This window comes from Chelonoidis abingdonii, chromosome 2 (assembly GCF_003597395.2).
Source record: "Chelonoidis abingdonii isolate Lonesome George chromosome 2, CheloAbing_2.0, whole genome shotgun sequence".
Classification (NCBI taxonomy): Eukaryota; Metazoa; Chordata; order Testudines; family Testudinidae; genus Chelonoidis; species Chelonoidis abingdonii.
The window spans coordinates 39,022,990-39,049,918 of NC_133770.1; the positions used below are offsets into that span (position 1 = coordinate 39,022,990).

At 41.5% G+C, this 26,929-nt stretch overlaps 1 protein-coding gene and 1 long non-coding RNA gene across 5 annotated transcripts in view; both read left to right on the forward strand.

Annotated features, from left to right (window-relative positions):
* Positions 1 to 26,929, forward strand: part of PIP4K2A (phosphatidylinositol-5-phosphate 4-kinase type 2 alpha) — a 207,756-nt gene that overhangs the window by 105,907 nt on the left and 74,920 nt on the right. For 3 of the 4 annotated variants that reach the window (XM_032775653.2, XM_075062290.1, XM_032775654.2), the window contains exons 2-3: positions 5,354 to 5,451; positions 6,571 to 6,667. In XM_032775653.2, the coding sequence (XP_032631544.1) occupies positions 5,354 to 5,451; positions 6,571 to 6,667 (195 nt within the window). Of the gene's footprint in view, positions 1 to 1,543; positions 1,631 to 5,353; positions 5,452 to 6,570; positions 6,668 to 26,929 lie in introns of all 4 variants that reach the window. The other variant, XM_032775655.2, reaches the window with a different exon arrangement.
* LOC142046191 (uncharacterized) lies at positions 20,244 to 22,320 on the forward strand. The gene is made up of 2 exons (XR_012655090.1): positions 20,244 to 20,753; positions 21,715 to 22,320. It is a non-coding gene; the product is annotated as an uncharacterized LOC142046191 (long non-coding RNA).

Consider the following 26,929-nt stretch of genomic DNA (forward strand, 5'->3'; position numbering starts at 1 on the left):
GAGGGATTGATCAGGAGTCATCCAGTTTTTTTTGCGCCCTCAGCCGATTCCAGCAGGCACCCATGATACACCAGACATTACAGAAGGACAATAACTGTCATCTCATTGCCAATTTACGCCAGCAGCAACGGTACGAACGACTGATAACCGTCTCTGCTATTTGCAAAAGCAAATGAATGTTGCTGTTACGCTGGAGTATCGCCTGTCGCGGCATCCAGTACAACGGTGGACTGTAAAAAAAAAACAACAAAAAAACAAAAAAAAACCAAACCAAAAAAACGCTGAACGCTCCATGGTTGCGTGCTATAGCGTCTGCCAGCAATCCGGGAAAAAGGGCGTGAAATGATTGTCTGCCGTTGCTTCCCGGAGAAGGATGACTGACCCATTTACCAGAACCCCCGCGACAACTGATTTTTGCCCCATCAGCCACTGGGCTCTCAACCAGAATTCTAAGGGGCGGGAGACGTGCGGAACTTATGGATATCATACCCCGTGCAATGCTCCGGAAATCGACGCTAGCCTTGGACCATGGACGCACACCGCCGAATTAATATGCTTAGTGTGGCCGCGTGCACTCAACTTTATACAATCTGTTTTTATAAAACCGGTTTATGTAAAATTGGAATAATCCTGTAGTGTAGACGTACCCTAAGTCGTCTACCTTCTTTGAGTGACGGTGACTATATATATTCCAATCATGGGTGTGCATGCCTGCCATGCGCCAGAGCTAGAAGGTTTTCGTAGCAGTGTTTGAAGAATTAGACGTTGTGCTTGAATGGTTTAAGTTAATTGGTGGTCTGTACTGCTAGGAGGTGTCATTCCTCAACTGAGGTAATTAAAGGTCACATTTGGTTTTATGCAGTATTATTTTGTCCTAGAAGAGAATTGAGAACTGACTGTCATATACTCTAAGACTGAGTGAATACCTTAAATCAATCTGTTTTTCCTCAAACAAAAAGTTAAATCCTGTTAGGTTGTATTAATGCTCTTTCTGATGTATTTTTCTTCATAATCTAGCAAAAGAGCTTGCTGGAAGGAATGTTTGTGGAAAACTGAATTTTAGGTGAATTCTGGAGAAAGCAAATGTTTGATATGTAAATACAAATATTTCCATCATAATCTGATTCTTAGTTACATTTATTCAGTCAGGGAACAGAAATGACTGCATATGACTGTGGGTCCAATTAAAACTAAGCAACGCAGCTTGAACTTCAGTTATCAGATTATCACACCATACTGCTTATGTACAATCTATAGACCAAGTCTTAGTGATAGACATTTTCCAGTAAATTAGAACAGTGAACAGATTTAAGAAAATATGATGGTGTTCAGATGCGTATAAAATCCTAAATTTGCTGAATAAATTTAATTTACATTAAATGGGTTACATTTTTAAGATGTGTGAGTTAAACATAGTTAGTAGTTTTTATTTTATTACTTAAAACACGTAAGAGTGCTTGTGACCAGAATACAGACACACACTGGTGCTGTTTTGGCAACATGTGGTTGTGCCTACTTGAAGATCTGTTCTCCTTCGTTCCAGGAAGCAGCCAGAATTTGATGTGTAGAGTGCCTGTCTGCTACTTGGAAGAACAGGACACTTTAAATATAACTAAAGCTACCTAAAAGAGTAGGTAATCATATGCAAGCAAATCTAAACATCCATGTTTATCTGTTATAACAAACTGTTATACTGTAAGATATCTGTATGTTTATCTCTTATCCAGCTTTTTGTATAATGGTTAAATATGGTCCTGTATCATTACTGAATCGTCAGTGCAGGTTGTTCCAGTGTGAATTTATGAAGAACAATGAAATCAACCAAAGACTGCATATTTTAGATGGTAGTGAGTGTTCAGTCAACAGTTCTTGCTGCTTTTACTGTTCCTTGTATTTAATGAGAATGTGTCACAGTGATTTGTTAGGTTCTGTGGATGCTTTTACAAGTAGGTCTTGAAAAAATTACCAAACACTTACTAATCCAGGAATTCTGAGGCTGCTCAGACTTCTGGGAGGAAGGAGCATTCTTCCTAGAACCTCTTGGATACTGTGATATGTGCAGAAGGGTGCACCACTTTGCCCATCCCCAAAAACTTGCCTTTTGGACCCTGTTCTCTGTTAAATAACTCCAGTGCCTATCTCTGTAGTTGCTCAGAGCTTTCTAAAATAGCACTGAAGTAAAATTGATTGCTTCTTATCAATTTCACTGCTGCCCTCAAGGATCCGAGTAACTGCAATGAACTTCGAGGATCCCTGCTGTCACTGAGGAAAGTTGTAAGCGGCAGAGATAGCAGTGGAGTTGTCTGGCTGCAGATTTAGGAAGGCAACACTGCATTGGCACCCACTTCAGATTTGTAAGGACTAAAGTCTTAATTTTTATTTTGTGAGAAAGCTCAGTTTCTCCAAAAGTTCATGGTAAGTGGATTTTTCAAGCCCCTCACAAACCACTACTCTGATTCAATGAAACCTTCCTATACCACTCCATCTGTATAATATTTACAATTAAACTTCTGGAAATTAGAATCCTACATATTAGGTCATCTCTACCCCATATCCTTGCCAGTGCAGGACTCTTCCCTGGTGGGCAAACTAAGGCTCTCTTCCTCCATTTGGCTCCACATAGAGGGAGGCTTTCCCATGTTTAAAACCTCACTGAAGCTCACAGGGCTCTGCATGAGCACAAAGATCTGCCAATGCAAATTCAATTTCAGGACCAGGATTCAGAACCCTGCAAGAGCCTTGACTAAAAATACTTTCTTGGTATAGTATTTGGTGATCTTTCTCCATGGATTTTTCACTAATGGTTTAAAAGGACTATTGAGCACTTGATTCATAAACAAAAATAGATCGTTTTCAGGTAGTAGTTTATGCTGGGCAGTCATAAGAGATTGAAATTGTTTTTCCACTATGTTACCAAGTTAAAACTTGTTGTAGTCCACTGAGAGCAACCAGTGCTAATTATTGTGTTTGTTAAGCTGTGGTTCAAATACTGTGCTGGAAAATTTAATAAATACAACAACAAAAAGATGTTTGTTTTCAAAAGTGGTGAAGTACCTGTGAAGTTTCTTTTTGATGTATGAAAACAATTACATTTATTTTTTAACGTAAATATTGGTAATGAACTTAAAGATGTGACATAAATGGTCATTTTTGAAATTTTAAATATAATCCTAAAACATTCCCTAGTTTAAAGGGATACTCTCAAGTCAGATTTACTCTAGAATTTAGGCTTTGTTAAAACAAGTGTACAGTATTCCAAAATTAAGGTAAATAAATGTTTTTATTAATTTAAGAAATAAAATTCCAGTGGAAACAGGATAACCCAAACATTCTTGCTCTATGTTTGCATCCCAGACATAGCAGCATTGTACATGAACCAGAACTTGAAATTAACTAGAAACTAATTGATTTTTGTTATCCAGATAGGCAGTGCAAAAAGTAAGGCCCTAATTCTCCAATTTACCCCAAGTTAATGAGTCTCCATGCAGATTCAAGTATCTGCCCTCATGTTAATCAAGGGCTAAGTTACATATATTACATATATCACATAAGTTACATATGTCCTGTGCAGGAGTGAAGCCTAAATTAAATATATATATAAAGATTTAATAATAAATAGAACCTGGGCAAAGAAATTTGTTGTTTTTTTGTTTCTAATACTTTTAACCTAACAATGTTCTTTTAAGCAGTTGCTCTTTTTAATCTGTTTGGCTGCATGGAGACTATCTCTCCCTAGTTTCTATGCACTTTTCCCTTCTACCACAACTTTCGACTAAAATAGACGTATCAATGAGACACATTATACCACATAAAAACGAAAGAATGTCTTCTCAGTTAAAAAGTGCGAGAAGCATAAATGAGATCATTAGTGATATTATTCATTGGTAATGTGTCTGGTTCCATTATTACTATGATTTTACATGAAAAATATTACACATTTTATTTTTGTTTGGAATTATTACCATCATCATCAGTAGGTTGCTCCTCTGAGATATGACAATAAAATCTGATAGAATTATTAATTGTTGTTAATCTGCATTGGCAGATTCAATACAAAAATTGAACTGAGACCTATAATTGTAATCATTATTATATTACACTGATTTAATGTGATACATTGCCATGAAATTCTTCATTGTAATAAGGGCTTTCTTTCAATTAGATTTTATAATTGCCCTGTAAGGAACCATTACCATTGAAACAAAAGCAAATTCTAATACAAGTGGGTTTTTTTGTTTTGTTTTTAAAGACTTTCTGGATCCTTGGATGTCCTCTAAGCTTAGGGGGTCACTTTAATATGGTACCTGTTCAATATCTGTCACTCCTGATATGACTGAAGATGACTTCAGGAAGCTACTCAGAGCACTTCTCTGTCCTACTTTTCTTCAGGTCCATATCTGAGCATATTACCTCCATGGCATTTCCAGGTTCTGTTAACCCAGAAGCAGAGGGCCAGGTTACCTCCATGGCAGCTTGTTGTGCTATCGCTGGGCCATGGCCTCAGCTCAAATCAATATTATTGCCATCTCATCTGTGTTCTTAGCTCTTTCAACTCCTCATCCACTATGGTGATGGTAGTACTGCACCCATCAGACAATAATAGAAATTGCATTCAAATGGATCTGTAACAGTCCTTAAAATATTCATTGGAAATATACTTACTTTGAGGTGTTTAAAAGGTGGAGTGTGAGAAGATGTGTAAAAAGAAATGTTTAAATCAAGGGGTCTATTTTCAATACAGTTGCAGTAGTAGGACTCAAGCACATACTGAGAGGAGAGGGGAGAGAGCCTAGTTTAGGCTGTAAGGGAAAGTGGTAATTAGTGTATGAAATTTGGCAAAATTGTGACAAATGATCTGGGGTAGAAAAGTAGTTTTGCCCAATAAATAGGAGCAGCATTTTCATGGTTAAACACAATTTCTACTCTGATTTCACATCTGATTGACATTCCTGAGAAGTAGTACTTTCTAAGAGTACTTTGGAGGTTCTTGGCACTTACTACAATATAGATCAGGAATGCTTTTCTTACTCTCTCCATCATAGCTGGCCCTTGACCAAAGCAACACTTTAAAAAAAATTACTGAACAGGCAACTGATGACATTGGTCATTCTAACAATAATTCAAAGTAACTGTGCCACATTTACTGATAAAACTGGACACATGTAACTTTAAAATGTCATTAAATTTTTCATCCAGAAAAACTGAAATTGCTTTAGGATTTGTTCTCCTGAATTTAACAAGTTTTAAAACAAACTAAACATACCGTCTTTGCCTGAAGTCATGTGTAGAGGGTATTTGTAAAGTGTCAGCAAAGTTAAACTGTTATTAAATGTTGTTTTTTCTTCTCCTCTAGATCAATGAACTGAGCCATGTTCAAATCCCTATTATGTTGATGCCAGATGATTTCAAAGCATATTCAAAGATAAAGGTGGACAATCACCTTTTCAACAAGTAAGTGCAAGTAACAACCCTTTGTAAAAGAGGATAAAGCCCCTGGCAGCTATATTTTACAAAATTCTATAAACTGTTATTTTTCAATGAATGAGAAAGTTTTGCTGATTAAGTTAATCCTGTGATAAGCACAACCATCTGTTATATTCTAAAAAGCGACAGCAGGGCCTACTGGGTAGTACTCTTTGGCCATATGGTATATTATTACCCATGAATATCTTATATCTAGAAAATGATTGTTATTTTTATGATGGAAATTTTTGTTTAGGTATTTTAAATGCATAAATCTTTGTACAGTGATTTTTGATATCTGAAACAAAAAAAGGTATAAATCAGAATAAACAGTGGGATAGAGAGTATTTCAAAGCCAAATAAGTAATGTACATCTTTTCATAATCCCTGATATGAAATCATATAAAAGGTTGACCATATTACCCCATTCTGTTATATGGTAAACTATGGAATTAGTTAGAAATTTATCAGAATGATTTAGCAAAATGATAACTTCAGGCATTTATTTTCAGCAATGTACATTAGTCGTGTGTTTCAGATACAAAATAATAGCATGTGCACTTCTATAAAGATAAAATGAAGGTTAAAAATATTCTAGAAAATGGAATGATTCCATTATTTTCTATCTTCTAATCTGTGGCAAAGTTCAAAGAGAAGTAGCAGCAATTACTCTTTCTGAGTATAACAGGGAGGTTATTTATAGGATTTTAAAACTAATCCATCATTAAAGGAGTCCACGTTTTATAAAAGCTTTGATGTTTCTCTGAGTTTTTTGGTGTCATAGTTGAATCCTTGTATAATCCAGTTTAAGGTTTCTCCTTTAGAGCATTAGTAGGGCAAAGGGGAAATTATTTCACTGTTTTTTAGTCCAGATGTGAAGACTTGTCAAAAGTTAGATGTATGGACTTCATCAGGTTCTTATATAGCTGATTACTAAGCCCTATGTGTATGTCTATAAAAGAGAGAAAATAGACCTGATAGAGGTTGGAGTAGATGGACTCTTACGTCTGCTTTGTCTCTGTTTTGTACAAAAGTTTAAGATGTTATTGTCTTGAGTTCTTTAATTGAACATGCATGTGAATTTTGCTGTTTTTCATTCTATTTCAGAGAAAACATGCCAAGTCATTTCAAATTTAAGGAATATTGTCCAATGGTATTCCGCAATCTGAGAGAGAGATTTGGAATAGATGATCAGGACTTTCAGGTAGGTTCACTATCAATATACTTGTGAAGAACTATTCATAGCTCCACTGGCTATGAGCAGGAAAATCTCAGTTTGTGTAGAAGTCTGCCCACAGATCAACATCAGGCTTATACTTTGAAAGTCTGTCTGCTCATTCAGTGAGAAAATGGGCTTCTCCCACCCTTCTTAGTGATGATTAAGAAGGAACAGGACAGGAGTATACTAATTTTGAGATTGTCAGTGGTGTAGTTGAGATTGTGCAGGAGCTATAGACCCACGTGAAGGTGGGGGTTTTGTTTTGTTTTTGGAGGGAGTTGCTTTTTAATTATAAACTGGGGGAGAGGGTTTGGAGTCTGCTTAGGCATTTAATAAGGGATCCAGGAGCAAAGCCCTAGTAGGGTGATGCCTGCTGGCTCTTCATTTGATGTAGACAATGTTGAGGCAGCGAGAGAGTTTTCTGCCTCTTTCCTATTTTTTCTTGTTTCTTGCAATTTTCAGTATCTTGGTCCTTAGCTTTTTCTTGTCTCTGTGTCCTCAATACTTGTCTGTCAGTTCTCCTCTTCCTATCGCATCCCTAGGGCCCTATCAAACTCATGGTCCATTTTGATTAACTTCACAGCCCGAGGGTTTTTAAATTGGTCAATTTCAGGTTTTCAGATGTTTACATCTGAAATTTCACATTGTTGTGACCGTGGGGGTCCCAACCCAAAAGGTACCTGGAGGTGGGTCTGATCTCTTCCCCTGTCCCCAGCCTGACTGGAACTCGCAGCTAGGAACCCCCAGCTGGGGCCCTCTCAGCAGCACGGAGAAGGGCTTATTTCATGGTCCATGACTTTCTACTTGGTCTGTTTCCTACTGCTGCATGTACCTGCCACAGTGAAGTTGTTGAGGCTGGGTATAGTGCCTCTTGCAGTAAAAGGAAAGAGGTATGTCTAGACAGCACCAATGGGAGATGCTGTATTCACTGAGCAACTTTAGCAAGGCACATCAGTAACACGAGTGTTTGTTTGAACATAGTCTCGCTGCATGTGTTAGTACCTCTGTCTTTTTTTTCCTTCTCACCCCATATTTTACTAACAAGGAGTACCATGGTGGTACTTTTGCTGTCTTCCATTTGTCATGATCTGAAGACAGAAACATATGCAGAGCATTGGAGCAGAGTAAAGAGCAGATTTGGCAAGCTAACAGAACACTGCAGGACCTGGCAGCGTTAGAAGCAGCTCTCCCAGCCTGATGATAACTCTGGCTGCTTAGCTTTCTGTCCTCACAAATAGGAATGGCCGGAGTACTGCACCACTATAGGAAAAGAAGTATACCTTTACCCCGATGTAACGCAACCCGATATAACATGAATTTGGATCTAAAGCGGTAAAGCAGTGCTCTGGGGAGGGGGGTCTGTGCACTCTGCGGATCAAAGCAAGTTCGATAGAATGCGGTTTAACCTATAATGCTGTAGGATTTTTTGACTCCCAAGGACAGCGTTATATCAGGGTACAGGTGTAATAGCATTCTGTTCCAGCATAACCTTACTCTTACCTACTGTCATTCCCCTAATCACTTGTGGCTGTGTGAAGGAAATACACTATTCCAGCTATCCACCTCCTTCCGCCATGACACTACAGATGGTTCTGTCCTTTTTCTATCCAATGCTTATTGTGAACCCAGCAGAGAATCCTGTGGCACCTTATAGACTAACAGATGTTTTGGATCATGAGCTTTCGTGGGTGAATACCCACTTCGTCAGATGAATGACTATTGTGAACCCAATATTTTTCCCTTCCCTGACAGTGTCCCAGTCCTGTCCTTTTATTATACACTCTTCCAATTGAAGTTATCTGTTTTTCTCCCCTTCACCAGGGCCGGCGCTTCCATTTAGGCGGCCTAGGCAATCACCTAGGGTGCCAGGATTATTGGGGGGCGGCATTTTGCTGGCGGGGGGCGGCAGGCGGCTCTGGTGGACCTGCCGCAGTCGTGCCTGCGGAGGGTCCCCTGGTGCCGCAGCTCCAGTGGAGCTGTCGTAGGCATTCCTGCGGACAGTCCGCTGCTCCTGCGGCTCCAGTGGACCTCCCGCAGGCACGGCTGCGGCAGCTCCACCAGAGTCGCGGACCAGCAGACCCTCTCCGCAGGAATGCCTGCTGCAGCTTCACCAGAGCCTCAGACCAGTGTGTGGAGCGGCGAAATGGCCATGCGCCTAGGGTGCTAAAAACACTAGCACCGATCCTGCCCTTCACCATTACCACCATACCATCATTCAGCTGCATTTTTATCTCATCTTGACATACTCTGACATCTGCTGAATTTCCACTCGCCAAACCTGGATCTTAGATTTCTAGCCTGGTGAAATGATGGTATAAGCCATTTCCATCTGTTTGGAGCCTTCTAAACTTCTGCTCCATGTTTTAGAGTTGCTGATTTAAACTAAGAAAGCAGAGCTGATTGAAACGTTCTGAATTTTTATGCTTTTTAAGCAAAATTTTTCATTGAAACTTGTAATTTAAATGAGAAGATTGGGATAACTTTTTTTGCAGGCATTTTCTCAAAAAAATCAGCCTGTTTCTCAATCTGCTATAGAGCTTGTCAATTTTTTCTGAATTCTGATTTTAAAAGAATCAAAACTAACTTCCCATTTTTCAAACAGCTCTCTAAGAAAGAAGATATTCTATAATATATTTGAGTTTAACGTTTACATTCAGAATGTTTCGTCAAAATTTTTACAGATCCTTCCGTCTGTAGGTTTCTGGTTCAAATTTGACTAACCATAGAAGATTAGGGTTGGAAGAGACCTCAGGAGATCATCTAGTCTAACTCCCTGCTCAAAGCAGGGCCAATTAAATCATTCCTAGCAGGGGCTTTGTCAAGCCAGGCCTTAAAAACCTCTAAGGATGGAGATTTCACCACCTCCCTAGGTAACCCATTCCAGTGCTTCACTGCCTCCCTAGTGAAATAGTTTTTTCCTGATATCCAACCTAGACCTCCCCCACTGCAGCTTGAGATCATTGCTCCTTATTCTGTCATCTGGTACCACTGAGAACAGCCTAGCTCCTTCCTCTTTTTGGAATATCCCTTCAGGTAGTTGAAGGCTGTTATCAAATTCCCCCTCTCTCTTCTCTTCTGCAAATTAAATAACCCAGTTCCGTCAGCCTCTCCTCATAAATCCTGTGTCCCAGCCCGCTAATCATTTCCCTTGCCCTCCCCCTCCGCAGAACTCTCTCCAATTTGTTCACATCCTTTCTGTATTGGGGGAGGCCAAAACTGGATGCAGTACTCCAGGTGTGGCCTCACCAGTGCTGAGTAGAAGGGAATAATCATTTCCCTTGATCTATTGGCAATGCTCCTACTAATGCAGCCCAATATGCCGTAGTTGCCTTGGCAACAAGAGCACACTGACTCATATTCAGCTTTTCGTCCACTGTAATCCCCAGGGCTTTTTCTGCAGAACTGCCGCTTAGCCAGTCAGTCCCCAGCACGTAGCAGTGCATGGGATTCTTCCATCTTAAGTGCAGGACTCTACACTTGTCCTTGTTGAACCTCATCAGATTTCTTTTGGCCCAGTCCTGCAAGTTGTCTAGGTCACTCTGGACCCTATCTCTATCCTCCAGCCTATCTACCTCTCCCCCCAGCTTAGTGTCATCCGCAAAATTCCTGAGGGTGCAATCCATCCCATCATCCCTGGGGCACTCTGCTTGATACCGGCTGCCAGCTGGACTTCGAACAGTTGATCACTGCCCCTTCAGCCCGACGATTTAGCCAGCTTTCTGTCCATCTTATAGTCTGTTCATTCAATCCATACTTTCTTAACTTGCTGGCAAGAATATTGTGGGAGACCGTATCAAAAGCTTTGCTCAAGTCAAGATATATCACGTCCACTGCTCTCCCCATATCCACAGAGCCAGTTATCTCATCATAGAAGACAGTCAGGTTCGTTAGGCATGACTTGCCCTTGGTGAATCCATGTTGACTGTTCCTAATAACCTTCCTCTCCTCCAAGTGCTTCAGAATGGATTCCTTGAGGACCTGCTTCATGATTTTTTTCTGATGACTGAGGTGAGCCTGACCGGTCTGTAGTTTCCCAGATTCTCCTTCTTCCCTTTTTAAAAGATGGGCACTATATTTGCCTTTTTCCAGTCATCGAGGACCTTCCCTGATCGCCACGAGTTTTCAAAGATAATGGCCAGTGGCTCTGCAGTCATATCAGCCAACTCCCTCAGCACCTTCAGATGCATTAGATCTAGACCCATTTATTTGTGCATGTCCAGATTTTCTAAATAGTCCTTAACCTGTTCTTTCACCACTGAGGGCTGCTCACCTTCTCCCCATACTGTGCTGCCCAGTGCAGCAGGCTGGGAGCTGACCTTATCTGTGAAGACTGAGGCAAAAAAAGCATTGAGTACCAGCTTTTTCCACATCCTCTGTCACTAGGTTGCCTCCCCTATTCAGTGAGGGTCCCACACTTTCCCTGACCACCACATTGTTGCTAACATGCTGGTAAAAACCCTTCTTGTTACCCTTCACATCCCTTGCTAGCTTCAACTCTAATTGCGCTTTGGCCTTCCTGATTCCACTCCTGCATGCTCAGGCAGTATCTTTATACTCTTCCCTAGTCATCTGTCCAAGTTTTCACTTCTTGTAAGCTTCCTTTTTGTGTTTAAGCTCACTGAAGATTTCTCTGTTAAGCCAAGCCGATCGCCTGCCATAATTGTTGTTGTTTCTGTATGTTGGGATGGTTTGTTCCTACACCCTCAATAAGGCTTCTTCAAAATACAGCCAGCTCTCCTGGACTCCTTTCCCCATCATATTAGCCTGACTCACAGGAAGGCTTGCCTTCAAATAGAGCCATCTATAGTCAATTGTCCTGGTTAATGGGAGCCATTAAGATTCCAAGCCACCATTAATGGCCTACACTTTGCACAATTACAATAGGCGCTCAGAGTTGTATTTCATATTTCTAGTTTCAGATACAAGAGTGATACCTTCACACAAATAGGATGACCACACTCAATAGACAATAAGCTTTGTAATGATACCTTACAAGAGACCTTTGCATGAAGAATATTCCAGTTACATTATATTCACCCATTATCATATTTTTATAAAATCATATAGACTGCAACATCATGCAGGGTCCATATTCTGCTGCTCTACTTTCTTCCTTTTGTCAGGATCCTGAACTTGACCATCTCAGGATCACTGCTATCCAGATTGCCACCCACTTCTACTTCCCCTACCAATTCTTCTCTGTTTGTGAGCAGTAGGTCAAGAGGAGCATGGGCTCTAGTTGGTTCCTCTAGCACATGCACCAGGAAATTGTCTCCAAAAACTTTCTGGATTGTCTGTGCACTGCTGTATTGCTCTCCCAGCAGATGTCAGAGTGATTGAAGTCCGCCATGAGAACCAGGGCCTGTATTCTGAAAACTTCTGTTAGTTGTCTGAAGAAAGCTTGGTCTACCTCATCTTCCTGGTCTGGTGGTCTATAGCAGATGCCCACCATGACATCATCCTTGCTCTTGCTTCTAAACTTAACCCAAAGACTCTCGAGGCTTTTCTCCAGTTTCATATTGTAGCTCTGAGCAATCATACTGCTCCCTTACATACAGTGCAACTCATCCACCTTTTCTCCCCCACCTGTCCTTCCTGAACGGTTTATACCCATCCATGACGGTGCTCCAGTCATGTGACTTACCCCACCAAGTCTCTGTTATTCCAATTACATCATAGTTCCTTGACTGTGCTAGGGCTTCCAATTCTTCCTGCTTGATACCCAGTTTTCTTGCGTTCGTGTGCAGGTACCTAAGATAACTAGTCGATTGCCCTGCTTTCTCAGAATGAATCAGGAGGTCACCCGTTGCACTCTTCTCCTTGCGTTTCCTCCCAGTATCCCATTTCCCCATTTACCTCTGGGCGTGGGTCACCATCCCCCGGCAAAACTAGTTTAAAGCCCTCCTCACCAGGTTAGCAACCTCCCTGCAAAGATGCTCTTCTCTCTCTTCGTTAGGTGGATTCCATCTCTTCCTAGCAATCCTTCTTCCTGGAACAACATCCTATGGTTGAAGAATCCAAAGCCCTCTCTTTGACACTACCTGCATAATCACGCATTTACCTCCACAATTTGGTTGTCCCTACCTGGGCCTTTTCCTTCAACAGGGAAGATAGACTAATGAAGTTCCTCTTGATCAGGAGGAAAGTGGATTCTGTAGCTGAGGTACTTTCATGGAAAACACTCTGTCAGGTACCCTCTTGCATTTAAATTGGAAGGAATCTAGCTCATACACCTCCCGTGACCGCAGCTATGTACGTTCTACAGGACAGAGGTAATCTGTTAGTTAGGCAAGTCTCAGGCCATTTAAGACTTAAGAAGTTAAAAGCTACATCTTAAGATCACTTGAAGGCAGTAGGCAGTCAATGTAGATCATGGAGCTTGAAGTGAGATATTCTACTTAATGAGTCACCTCATTCACTAGTTTGAGTATTGGCCTGCTAAACCCAGGGTTTTGAGTTCAATCCTTGAGGGGGCCATTTAGGGAAATTGGGTAAAAAATCTGTCTAGGGATTGGTCCTGCTTTGAGCAGGGGATTGGACTAGACGACCTCCTGAGGTCCCTTCCAATCCTGATATTCTATGATCTGTCTGCATCTGTCTAGTTTTGGAGCAAAGCTGACCTTGTCTTAATGATGACTAAAGATAATCAGAAAACACAAAACGTACAGCCTCTGCTCCATGACCCAGTTGAAACATACTATGTGTAACCTAGGGTCCAAATTAACCAGAACGTGCCACACTGGATATATTGAACGCATGCAGTTAACTGATTGGCAGCAATCTATAGAACAGGAAATATTAAAGTATTTGGTGTATAATTTCAAACAATTAATAAATCAATAAAATTTTATAAGATGCTTTTGGAGGATTCTTGAACAGAAAGGCTGAGTCAAATTGTTTACTGTGAATTATTTATATAGTGCTACTTGTTTGTATTAAATTATCAAATAACTGTGTTCTTAGAAATTTAAAAATAGAAAGTTCTCTCTGCTGATTATGCCCTTCTCACATTTTCATTTGCAAATATGGTTATCCTGTCCCTCATCCTCAAAGAATCTCGCACTGAGACAGCTTCTTTTCATTTACTACTTGTTTGTGCAGCTGAAGAAGCAATATTGCAGTCACTGGAAATGTTCATAGCTTTGGGAATAGGTTTTAATAGGTTCTTCCTCCTACAGAATCAGTCCCACATGGCTTTTCCACTGTGCCCCATAACCTCTGACTTCTGTGTGGAAGTTTTAAAAGAATAATAATTGGAAAACCTTAGTGGAAGTAGATTATAAGAGAGGATATATTTGCCATGTTTTTGCCAATTGATATTGAAGGGGAAGGTGTTTTCACAAATCCCAAGCAAGCTTTATATTACCTAGAAACACCATCCTATCTCCCTCCCACTTGAGAAAATGCACACACCTTAACATTACCATAACTTCATGTACCATATACACCTCTACCCCGATATAATGCGACCCAATATAACACGAATGCAGATATAACGCGGTAAAGCAGCGCTCCGGGAGGGGCAGAGCTGCGTACTCCACTGGATCAAAGCAACTTTGATATAACGCAGTTTCACCTATGACGCGGTAAGTTGTTTTTGGCTCTCGAGGACAGCGTTATATTGGGGTAGAGGTGTACTATGCACTGCAGCCCTAACTCTGCCCTCTTGGGATGCCAGCTTTCTATCACCCCCCTTTACCAAACTACGCGCTCCTAATACAGCACACTACTACACCAAACATCCACAACTCATAGTTTTGGAAGGGATAGTTTGTTAAAGGCATGTGTGCAGGAGGTCAGACTGAGGTTCTGGTATGCAGTCTGTGGTGGTATACAGTAGTTTAGTGGTATCGTTAAGGGTTTGTGCCAGTGAGTGGAGGAGAAGGTATGTACTGTTAGCTGTGTGAATTTTTTTATTTCTTTGATCTTATGGCTTTTTGTCATGTATACTGTGTATGTGGCAACCCTAAATGTTTCACAAGTAAGTTTTCTGCATATTATTTATTATGATTATGCAGAGTTATGAGCTATCATTCTTAATGGAAAACTAATGAGAGGGGAAGTAAACTGACCATCATGATCATTAAGACCCAAGTCACTAACTAATAAACTTCTGAGACCAAAACAGCAAATTCCATTCCTAAGTGTGACATTTCTATCATAGGAGAGTAGATAGGGGACGTCTTAATGCAGACTCCATTTGGGAAGATAGTTGACCCCTTTAAATTAAGGTTTTGGAGAATTTGAGTTTTCTTTTCCCTTGCTCTTCAGCAGAGATGGAGAGAGGTTGGTGCTCCAGGGGGGAAAAAAAGTGAGATGGTTGTTACAGTTTAATAAGTGGCGTAGACTAATGTTTGAAATGCTTTGGAAAATTAAGGTGAAATCTGTGGGTGTTCAAGGTGACAAAGTTATTATAGCAATATACATGTAATGATAACAAATGATTTAACAAGGTGCAAAATGACCATATTTTCAAAATCAAAAACCAGTATGCTTTTGTGGAACGTTTTTTAGAGTTGCAAAATAGTTGTGCAAAAGACTTTTAAAGAAATGCAGCTGGTGTCAGTATGCCAGCTTCTAACAAGCATATTACTTGAAATGGAAGACTTTTTTCCTTTTATTTAGTGTTCTGAATGTATGCAGTGTTGTTGTAGCCGTGTCAGTCCCAGGATATTTGAGAGACAAGGTGGGTGAGGTAATATCTTTTGTTGGCCCAACTTCTTTCTAAGTATTCTGAATGCATTTATAGTGAAATCCTGAACAAATGTCATTAACATTTACTTTGATCAAAAGAAGATCTTTAAGGGTATGTACACTTACTCAACTTTTTTTTTTTCACTCCACTCCAAACATAGTTTATCACACTGAACATTCATTCCACTAGATTTTGTTCCTGTTAAACACAGAAGGACTTAATATAACCACTCATCTTGAACAAACACTTGGCAGTTATAGTATTTTTGATAAAATAAACGCCCAGTACATTTCAGGTGTGCTGCAGGAAGTTTCCAGGACATCATAAATAACACTGGGCCTGTCGCAGTAAAACCAGGATGTGCTTATTTTAATGCTTCAACCTTGATGAGTTTAAAAAAATATATACTAAAAAAGAGAAGGTTATTGTCCTCTGGGAAACGCGTCTATTTGACCATGAGACTTCCTCCTTCAAACAATCTTGGATGGAGCCTGTATGTGTGTCTCTTCTGGAGAAGTTACTGTATTGCTCGCAGTGTGTGAAAACAAACCAGAATTGATAGTAGATGTTTGCGGGTTATAACTGACATTTTTATTGAGACAAGACTTTGCTGGCATTTATGTGCTGAATTGTGATTTTTATATAGAAAGTCTTTTTCACATTAGCTGCTCTTCAGAATCCTCATTTGTACACTAGAGATTTTAATTGTATAAGACACAATAACTAGAACTTCAAAGAAAGGTAATGCCCTCAAATTGAATGCAGAGGAGATTGGCTTATTTACTCATTGTTATTTTTGTGTTGTTTGTACCGAAGAGCACCAGTCATGGACTATCCATTGTGCTACTCATTCTGCAGACAGATGATAGAGAGACTGTACCTGCCCCGCAGAGCTTACTGTCGTGGGTATCTGGCATCTGTCGTGTCCTAATATAAAATCCCACTGTAAGAGAATATAGATCATTTTTTCTCTCCAGCACATAAATTGCTTAAGATAATCCAAAAGGAAATGTACAGGGTGAATAGTTCCAATAAACTGTCAAGTATACTCTAGAATTCTTTCAGATGATTTTAGATTGAGAATTTTAGACCCTAGGTTTTTCAGGGCAGAATTTTTATTGTACTATCTAGAGCTGAACACGTAATCAGTGCTAAACAAATGATAAATAATGGTAATCTATATGTACCCCAAACTTTTCTGCAGTGGGATGCAACCTTTTTAAAGAAGGTGGATTTCCTTACATCAGTAAAGAAGCATAGTGAAATCTTAACGCAAGCAAACTACTTAGGAGATTTTTACCAGGGGCATATGCTAGGAGATATTTAATTTTTTTTTCTGTAGGAGAATCACTATTGAGTTTTCAACACTTAAAAATATTTGTGGAAGCTACTTTGTGCTTTAAATCTAAATTGGGTCAATGCAGAGTATGAGAGAATTCTATAAAATCAGGACAGAATTAAATCTCATATTAACCTGAAGAGTTTGGAAGGATCTTGAGGCAGAAGGTGTATGAATATAGAAATAAAGTTTAGTCCTGGCCAAAGTGTTTCATAAATAGAGATAATGTAGCTAAGCTAATACTTTAAATTTAAAATGCTGACTGTAGATCCCACCAAGATATATGCAATATTATTGTTTGTTATAGTTATCTGTGAGCTTGAACAATTACAGTGCTAGGAATTCAGATATATTTTAACCTTTTAAATTGTCCCCACCTAATTAGCTAGGCGATAAGTGGCATTAGCCAGCCTCAGAAAGTGAGTTCAGGGATACCATATTCCCAGTGGAAGGAGAAAAAGTCTCAGGCTTGAGCTGACATGATTGTGTTCGTGTTTTAAAAACAAGTCAAGCTGTCACTTTTTTACTTTCAGAAACATATTGTGAAGCCTTTGAGAAAGATTCACTTCCTAAGGGGTTCCATATAATTTGTATTTAAACCGAAGAGAGATCTCCACTGTATCATTTTATCACCCATTTTCGCTTCTAAATAATGGCTTCCAATAGTAGCTAAAATCCTGGTGGGTTAAGAGACTTCTTTCAGGAATAATCCACTGTGACCTATCAGGATTTGTCCAGTGCTGAACATTTGAAAAGCTTGTTTCATCTTACTGGTGTGATCCTGTTCACTGGCTGAAGAAATTGTACAATGGAGCAAAAGCAAGCATCTACTAGTTCATTAGTATTAGAGGCATTTTCTCTCTTAAGGCTACACTCCGGGATCATTCTGTTTCACCCCTTCTGTTCCTTGGCTCACTAATGTGAAATGTCCCATGTGAGGGGAATTCCAACTTGGTAAAGAAAGGGATGTAATATCTTTTTTGCAGATTTTCTGCTTTATGTTGCATATTCAGAAAAGTGCTCCAATGAGCATTGTTGCTTATAATGAGTGTCCTGTATTCTGGTCTGAGAATAAATTGGGAGAAGTCTAGTATTTTCATTGAGAGAAAGGATTATGGAACAGAGAATTAGGATTAAACAAAGACTGTGAATGGCTTGCCAACTACAAAACCAGTTTTTCCTCCCTTGGTTTTCACGCCTCAGCTGCTAGAAGAGGGCCTCATCCTACTTGACTGAACTAACGTCGTTATCTCTAGGATGCCTCTTGCTTGCGTATATATACCTGCCCCTGGAAATTTCCACTACATGCGTCTGACGAAGTAGATATTCACCCATGAAAGCTCATGCTCCAAAACGTCTGTTAGTCTATAAGGTGCCACAGGACTCTTTGCTGCTTTTACAGATCCAGACTAACACGGCTACCCCTTTGATACAGAACAGATAATGAGTAACTTACTGTAGATAAGTTTAAATACTTGGAATATGGTTCACAAGAAAGGAATCCCAATTAACTTTGAACAATGTCATCCCCATTACAGAGCAAGATAGGACTAATATAGACAAATTGGCCCAATTACCTCTTTCATTAATCAGATATATCAGTGTAATTAAAATGAATGTTCTTTCCAAATATCTTTGTTTCTGCTGATATCCTTGATGAGTTGTTCCGGAGGATAGATAGAATTTATTCATAGGGAAAGAATTCTCCACTTCATAAAATAGTTTTTGAACTGATTAACCCATAGGCACTGAGACATATCTTGTGATCTGATCCCTAAGGAAGAATTGAGGCCTCATAAAATACAGTGCTGTTCACACAACCCAGGCTATCTGAATCTGAAGTCTTAAAGTCTCAGGGAGTCTCTCCCCTGTGGATCCTGGTTCACAATCCGCATATGTAAGTCCTGAAGGCTGTTATTTCTAGCAGTGGGATTATCTTGGAATTATGACAGTTCAGAATCTATATAACAGTCCTCTTTTCTTGAGGCAACCAAAGCCATCTATCATGTCCCTAGATCTTTTTCACAGGCTTCTCCAACTTAGGTACTTTAATACGGAAGAGGTGAATTCCAGATTTTCTGATAAGCCAAAATTTTAACCCATAGTTCCATAGCTACTGATGATTCTAGTTTTTAAAAAGTTATTAATTTATTATAAACAAAGGTCTAGAGAGGAGAACTAAAACTAAATGGGAAGAAAACCTATATATGCTGTACTAAGTGCAATACAGGAGTGATAATTAGATGTGAACAAAATCGTATATCAGTGCAAGACTGAGACTAGTTCTCTTCAATTTAAGTCATCCCAGCAAGGCTACCCAAAATACATGTTAGTTTTGATGATTAAGTATATGAAGTGTAACGTAGAATCTGGGATTTGTTATGGGAATGTAGAAAAGTCCAAGTGTTCTGGAGCACAACCTCACATCAGTTAGAGGACATACTGAAAGTGAGGACTTTAATGCTGCTTCAGATATGTCTTTTGAATAACTTATCCAAATTAAGGTATCAGAGAAAGTTTATAGGGCATAGTCACACTTTGTACAGTAACTCCTCACTTAAAGTCGTCCTGTTGCTGATCAATTAGAGAACATGCTTGTTTAAAGTTGCGCAATGCTCTCTTATAACATTTGGCAGCCACCTGCTTTGTCCACTGCTTGCAGAAAGAGCAGCTGGTGGGGGCTTGAAACCAGGGTGGACTGGCAGCCCCCCATCAGCTCCCTGTTCCCCTAAGTTCCTTGTGTGGCAGCTGCCAGCAGGCTATCAATTGCCTGGCATTTCAGCTGTCCCTCCCCCCTCTGCCATGTGCTGCGCCTGCCCTCTGCCTTGGAGCTGCTTCCGGGAGCTTCCTGCTTGTGGTGCAAGGAGGAAGGGAAGAGGAGTGCTAATGTCAGGGTTTCCCCCTCCCCTTTGTTCCTACCCCCCGCTTACCCCATTTCCATAAAGCAGAGGAGGAGGGGAACAACAGGGGTCAGGAGGGAGGGAGCTTGCTGGCAGCAGCTGCTGTCTCAACTTGCTGATCTACTTAAAAAAGCAATGTACTTAGAGTAGGGTCAGCATACTTAAAGGGGCAATGCCTCTCTCCCTCTCTCCCCCTCTCACATGGTGTGTGTGTCTGGCCTGGTCTACACTACGCGTTTATACCAAATTTAGCAGTGTTAAACCGATTTAACCCTGCACCCGTCCAGACAACGAGGCCCTTTATAGCGATATAAAGGGCTCTTTAAACCAGTTTTTGTAATCCTCCCCAATGAGAGTAGTAGCGCTGAAATCGGTATTGCCATGTCGGATGAGGGTTAGTGTGGCCGCAAATCGACGGTATTGGCCTCCGGGCGGTATCCCACAGTGCACCTTTGTGACTGCTTTGGAAAGCCATCTGAACTCAGATGCACTGTCCAGGTAGACATGAAAAGCGCCGCGAACTTTTGAATTTCATTTCCTGTTTCACCAGCGTGGAGCGCTCACCAGCACAGGTGACCATGCAGAGCTCATCAGCCCAGGTAACAATGCAGTCTCCTGAGAATTGAAAAAGAACTCCAGTGTGGACTGCATGGGAGGTACTGGATCTGATCACTATATGGGGAGAGGATTCCATTCTAACAGAACTCCGTTCCAAAAGACGAAATGAAAAAAGATTTGAAAAAATTTCCAAGGCCATGATGCAGAGAGGCCACACCAGGGACTCAGTACAGTGCCGTGTGAAAGTTAAGGAGCTCAGACAAGCCTACCGGAAAACCAAAGAAGCAAAGGGAAGGTCCGGGGCAGGGCCGAAAACATGCCACTTCTACGCTGAGCTGCATGCAATTCTACGGGGGTCCGCCACCAGTTCCCCACTCCTATCTGTGGATTCCGAGGTGGGATTGGTAATCTCAGCCATGCCTGAGGATTCTGCGGATGGGGAGGATGAAAAGGAGGACGAGCTTGCAGAGAGCACACAGCACTCCATTCTCCCTAACAGCCAGGAGCTTTTTCTCACCCAGACTGAATTGCCCTCCCAAGCCACTAGCCCAGACAATGAAGCCATGGAAGTGACCTCTGGTGAGTATACCTTTGTAAATATAAAACATGGTTTAAAAGCAAGCGTTTTTTAATGATTAGTTTTCCCTGAGGACTTTGGATGCATTCGTTGCCAGTACAGTTACTGGAAAAGTCTGTTAACATGTCTGGGGATGGAGCGGATATCCTCCAGGGACATCTCCATGAAGCTCTCCTGGAGGTACTCCAAAAACCTTTGCAGAAGGTTTCTGGGCAGAGCAGCCTTGTTCTGTCCTCCATGGTAGGACACTTGACCATGCCATGCATGTAGCAAGTAATCTGGTATCTTTGCATGACAAAGCCTAGCTGCGTATGGTCCCGGTGATTGCTGGCACTCAAGCAACATTCGTTCTTTATCTCGCTGTGTTATCCTCAGGAGAGTGATATCGTTCATGGTAACCTAGCTGAAATTCAGGAATTTAATTAAAGGGATAGACATGGCCATTCCTACTGGGCTGTTTGCCTGTTGCTTAAAAGAAATCCTTCCTTGCAGGTAGCCAAGCAGGGAGAGGAGTGGGGATTGGGTCTGAGCTTTTTCGCATTTGGCTAGCAGTGATCTTCCATGATACCAGCCATGTGGTGGTGGGAGGGGTAAAGCGATCATCCCAGAGAATTGGATGGGAGGGTGGTTTCTGCTGCTGCATGTTTACAGGAAAGAAGTAGCACTGAACGGGATTTGCTTGGTATTTGGGAAAGGAGGGCACTGTGTATATGAAGGCTGCAGAAGCCAAAAGCAATGGCTTACCATGGAACATGCAAGCTGAATTCTGCTGCCGGACCTGCGTCTGTGAGATCTTACACCAGAGCGCACAGGCACTCAATATTAAGATGCAAAATGCGACTTGTAGTGAAATCACATGTGCTATGTGTGAATAGTGTTGTTCACCATGAAAGAGTATAAGCATTGTTCTGTAAAATGTATCTTTTTAAATACTTCTCTCCCTTTTTTCCCTCCCTCATGCAGCTGCACATTTTTCAAGCCTCCCTACTCCATCCCGAAGGCTATCTCCGGATAAGGCAGCGGAAAAAAAAGGCACAAGACGAAATGTTCTTGGAAATCATGGAAGTGACCCGCAATGAAAGAGCTCATCTAAATGTATGGAAGGACGTGGTATCAAATTACAGGAGAGATACCAGTGACTGTGAGGACAGGAGGGACCAACGTGAGGACAGGAGGGACGCTCGAGATGAGAGGATTAGGCAGGAAGATCAGCGGTGGCGGGATGCAACACTGGTGCTGCAGTGTGATCAAACTGACATCCTCCAACGTCTGGTGGACCTTCAGGAACAGCAACAGGATCACAGAGTGCCGCTGCAGTCCCTGTGTAACCACCCTCACCATGTTCCATATCCTCCTCACCCGGACGTGTAAGAACGTGTGGGGGAAGGCTTCATGCACCCACCCACTCCACCCCCATGGACAGGCCAACCAAAAGGCTGTCATTACTTTGAAATTTTTTTAGTGTCCTTTTCCTTCCCTCCTATCCTCCTCCCAAACCACACCCGGACTACCTTGTCAGTTCTCTCCCTCTTTTTATGATGAATTAATAAAGAATACATGATTTTTAAATGGTAATGACTTTATTTCCTTAGAAAGCAAGCTGTAATCGAAGTGGGAAGGTGGGTTGCTTAAAGGGAATGAGTCAATCAAGTGGGAGGGGTTCATCAAAGGGAAACAAACACAGCAGTCAGACCGTACCCTAGCCCGTGATGAAACTCGTTTTCAAAGTTTCTCTGACGCGCACCGCTTCCTAGTGTGCTCTTCTAATCGCCCTTGTGTCTGGCTGCGCATAATCAGTGGCCAGGTGATTTTTCTCAGCCTCCCTTTCATAAAGGTCTCCCCCTTATTCTCACAGAGATTGTGGAGCACACAGCAAGCAGCAATAACAATGGGGACATTGATTTGGCTGAGGTCAGAGCACGTCAGTAATGTGCGCTAGCGTGCCTTTAAGCAGCCAAATGCACATTCTACCACCATTCTGCACTTGCTCAGCCTGTAGCTGAACAACTCCTGACTACTGTCCAGGCTGCCTGTGTATGGCTTCATGAGCCATGGCATCAAGGGGTAGGCTGGGTCCCCCAGGATAACTACGGACATTTTGACATCCCCAACTGTTATTTTCTGGTCTGGGAAGTAATTCCCTTGCTGGAGCCAGTTAAACAGAGTAGTGTTCTTGAAGACGTGAGTGTCATGAACCCTTCCCGGCCATCCCATGTGGATGTTGGTGAAACATCCCTTGTGATCCACCAGTGCTTGCAGCACCATTGAAAAGTACTCCTTGCGGATTATGTACTGGGTGCCCTGGTGCTCCGGTGCCAAGATAGGGATATGGGTTCTATCTATCGCCCCACCACTGCAATCCCATTGCAGCAAAACCATCCACTATGACCTGCACATTTCCCAGAGTCAGTACCTTTCGTAGCAGCTGCTTAATGATTGCTTTGGCTACTTGCATCACAGCAGCCCCCACAGTAGATTTTCCCACTCCAAATTGATTCCCGACTGACCGGTAACTGTCTGGCATTGCAAGCTTCCAGAGGGCTATTACCACTCGTTTCTCAACTGTGAGGGCTGCTCTCATCTTGGTATTCTGGTGTTTCAGGGCAGGGGAAAGCAAGTCACAAAGTTCCATGAAAGTGCCCTTATGCATGCGAAAGTTTCACAGTCACTGGGAATCGTCCCAAACCTGCAAAACTACGCGGTCCCACTAGTCTGTGCTTGTTTCCTGGGCCCAAAATCTGCGTTCAATGACTAGAACCTGCCCCATTACCATCAGGATCTCTAAAGCGCAGGGGCCCCGCGGTTTGAAAGAATTCTGTGTCCATATCCTCATCACTCTCATCACCGCGCTGCCGTAGCCGCCGCCGCCTCCTTGCCTGGTTTTGCAGGTCCTGGTTCAGCATAGACTGCACGAGAATGCGTGAGGTGTTTACAACATTCCATGCTTGCCGTGCTATGGTGCTTGCACAGTTCACCCAGGAAAAAAGGCGCGAAACGGTAGTCTGCTGCTTTCACGAAGGGAGGGGTGAGGCTGTACCCAGAACCACCCGCGACAATGTTTTTTGCCCCATCAGGCACTGGGATCTCAAACCAGCATTCCAATGGGTGGCAGAGACTGCGGGAACTATGGGATAGCTATGGGATAACTACTCACAGTGCAACGCTCCGGAAATCGACACTAGCGTTGGTACATGGACGCACACTGCCGAATTAATGTGCTTACTGTGGCCGTGTGCACTCGACTTTATACAATCTGTTTTAAAAAACCGGTTTCTGTAAAATCGGAATAATCCTGTAGTGTAGACGTACCCTCTGTCTCTCTCTGCCATGCAGTCTCTCCTCCTCACATTCTTGCTGCCTTGTAGAGTGTGAGGCTACATTAACAACAATGTGCTAACTCTTGAGGGCTCAGCTGAGTGCTAGTTCATCATTTAACAGTAAGGCATTCCCTGGGAAATATCCCGCCCTCTTCTACCTTCTGACTCCACCACCTCACCCAGGCTTCACAATCATCATTGCTGTTTACAGTATTAAATAGTTTGCTTAAAACTTATACTCTGTGTATGTGTGAGAGAGAGAGAGAGAATATATATAATCTTTTGTGTGGCAAAAAAAAAAAATTCCCTGGAACCTACTCCCCCCATTTACATTAATTCTTATGGGGAAATTGGATTCACTTAACATCGTTTCGCTTAAAGTAGCATTTTCAGGAACATAACTACAATGTTAAGTGAGGAGTTACTGTAGCATGAATCATTGGTACACAGTTTTGATACCCTTCTCACTGTGTGAGTGAACTTGTCAGATTGATACTTCCTTGACCTTTGGGCGAAAAAACAATATGAAATATTAGATGAAATTGTCAAGACCTTAAAAAAAAGGCATAAGCATATGTGGAGCTGTGATGATGAATGAAGTCATCTACTCTAGGATAAGAAACTTGAATCTTTTGTCAGAAAATATGTCAATAGGTTTCTGATCTTTTTATCTGTTGATATTGTGCTGCTGTATATGTTATGTTGGTGTGTAATTACTGTGTAGCCTTTTGGCTCAGTTGTTAAGATAACTATTGAGATATATTTTGTTAGACTTTTTCAACATAACTTTAAATGTATAAATATAATTATGCCCTGCTCCTCCCCTTTTTGACTAACACTGCCTCCTGCTACTTCAAATTACAATTGACGCTTCTGTGGCTGATTTTTTCCCCCCAATTTGGAAGCTTAAATAGTGGTTTAATTTCAGCTGGTGCTGCCATATCTCTGAAAGGGAGCATCTAAAATACTTATTCCTGACTGCTTGGGATAATGGAGAAATATGAGAAATAAAGGAATGTAACTTTCTCTGAATCTTGATAATTGGCTTTCACTTCTCCTTTCCCTCCATCAGCCCCACAAATGGATTGTCCTGTTTTTCTTCTCTTGTTCCCTTTGCAACTGTCAGTACAAGTACTGTCCTCATCGTCAGTTCTCTCTGAGGCATTGTGGCTGGACTGCAAGAGCCTCCTGCAGTAGAATAGGAAGTACTCCACTCTGGACTTCAGCACAGTATTTAATCTCTGAGTGGTTGTGCTGTGTTCCCTACATCATCAGTGGATCTGGCAGTCCAGCGATATTAGTGTTATTTTGGAGGAAGATAGGGGTTGAGCTTGTCACTGTCTTCTCATTTGCCTTCAGACTTCATCCTTATTTCACTAATACCAGGATGAGAACAATAACTACAGAGTGTCAAGTATCAGAGGGGTAGCCGTGTTAGTCTGGATCTGTGAAAAAGCAGCAGAGAATCCTGTGGCACCTTATAGACTAAGAGACGTTTTGGAGCGTGAGCTTTCGTCCACTACCTGCGTCTGACGAAGTGGGTATTCACCCACGAAAGCTCACGCTCCAAAACCTCTGTTAGTCTATAAGGTGCCACAGGATTCTCTGCTGCTAACTACAGAGTGTAAACTGAAGTGAGATGGCACTTGACAAATCTAGTTGTCAGGACCTTTGTTCACCAGTTGATTACCAAGTTGCAGTCAGGAGACCCGTAGTGAGATCAGGGTCGAGCCAGGTCAGGATACCAGGAAGTCAGGGTCAGGCACCAGGTTGCAGACAGGAGACAAATAGCGGAGTCAAGGATGAACTGGGGTAAGAAGCCAGAGTCTAAGCTTCACAGCAAAACAAGATCTGGAGCAGAAGCAAGCAGGGAGTCTGCATCTTTGCTTAGAGAGCTCTCTATGATGGCTTTCAGTGCTCAGTCTCCAGTACAAGCTGCAACAGACGATAGAATATTTAGTCACCGTTCCTACCTCATGCATAATAGACCTACTCTTTCACCAGCTTAGTCCCCTCTGAGCCTCACTGAAGTAAAATGGAATTCCACCTCTGAATTATCTAACCTAATAGTTTAATTTATCAGTGCCATCCTCTAAATCACAGAATTTCCTCCCACTTTCCTCCTTCATTTCTGTCCTTCTTTCGCCGTTACAGTGAGCTTCATTTTGTCGCCTTCATAGGCAATCAGTGTTGAAGACATCTGTCAAAAGAGATAGGAAGTTTACTTATAAGACAAACACATTGGGTAAAATTCTGGCAAAACTCCTAGTCACTTAAATGGGGCCAGTATTGCACACACTGATCCTGCAGCATTCCTGCTGGTAGGGAACAAAGGACTGATCTCAGAACCCATGCCTGATTCTCCTCATGGCCATGAACTATACAGTTAAATCACTAGGCTGTCACAATGAGCTTCAGTTTTAGTTGTCATGTTTTAAGTACATCAGTGGATAATTGCTCCTGCTACATACTGCTGCAGTCATATTGCTTGAGAAAAAACTGACCCATTTGGACTCCAAAAACAATATATAAACTCGTGTGCCTTGATTTTTATTTCAGATACATAGCTGCATATCACAGAATATCTTGTAAAGTTAATTCTCCTGTTTGTTCATTTTAGCACTGTGTGTGCTTGAATGAGATTAAAGTATAGACTAGCATTTTTTAGTACATTTACTTCTAGCCAGACCTTGTGTGAAATTCCACTGAAAATGAAAGATTTAGATCCTAGTGAGTACAGGGCCATTCAATCAATTCCATTTGAAAGATCAATGTCTTACTGTTTTTCTAAATCTGTTTTATCACAACAAACTATAATTGTGACCTTTTCTCTTTGTAGAAAAAGTTGCTTTTCTGTGATA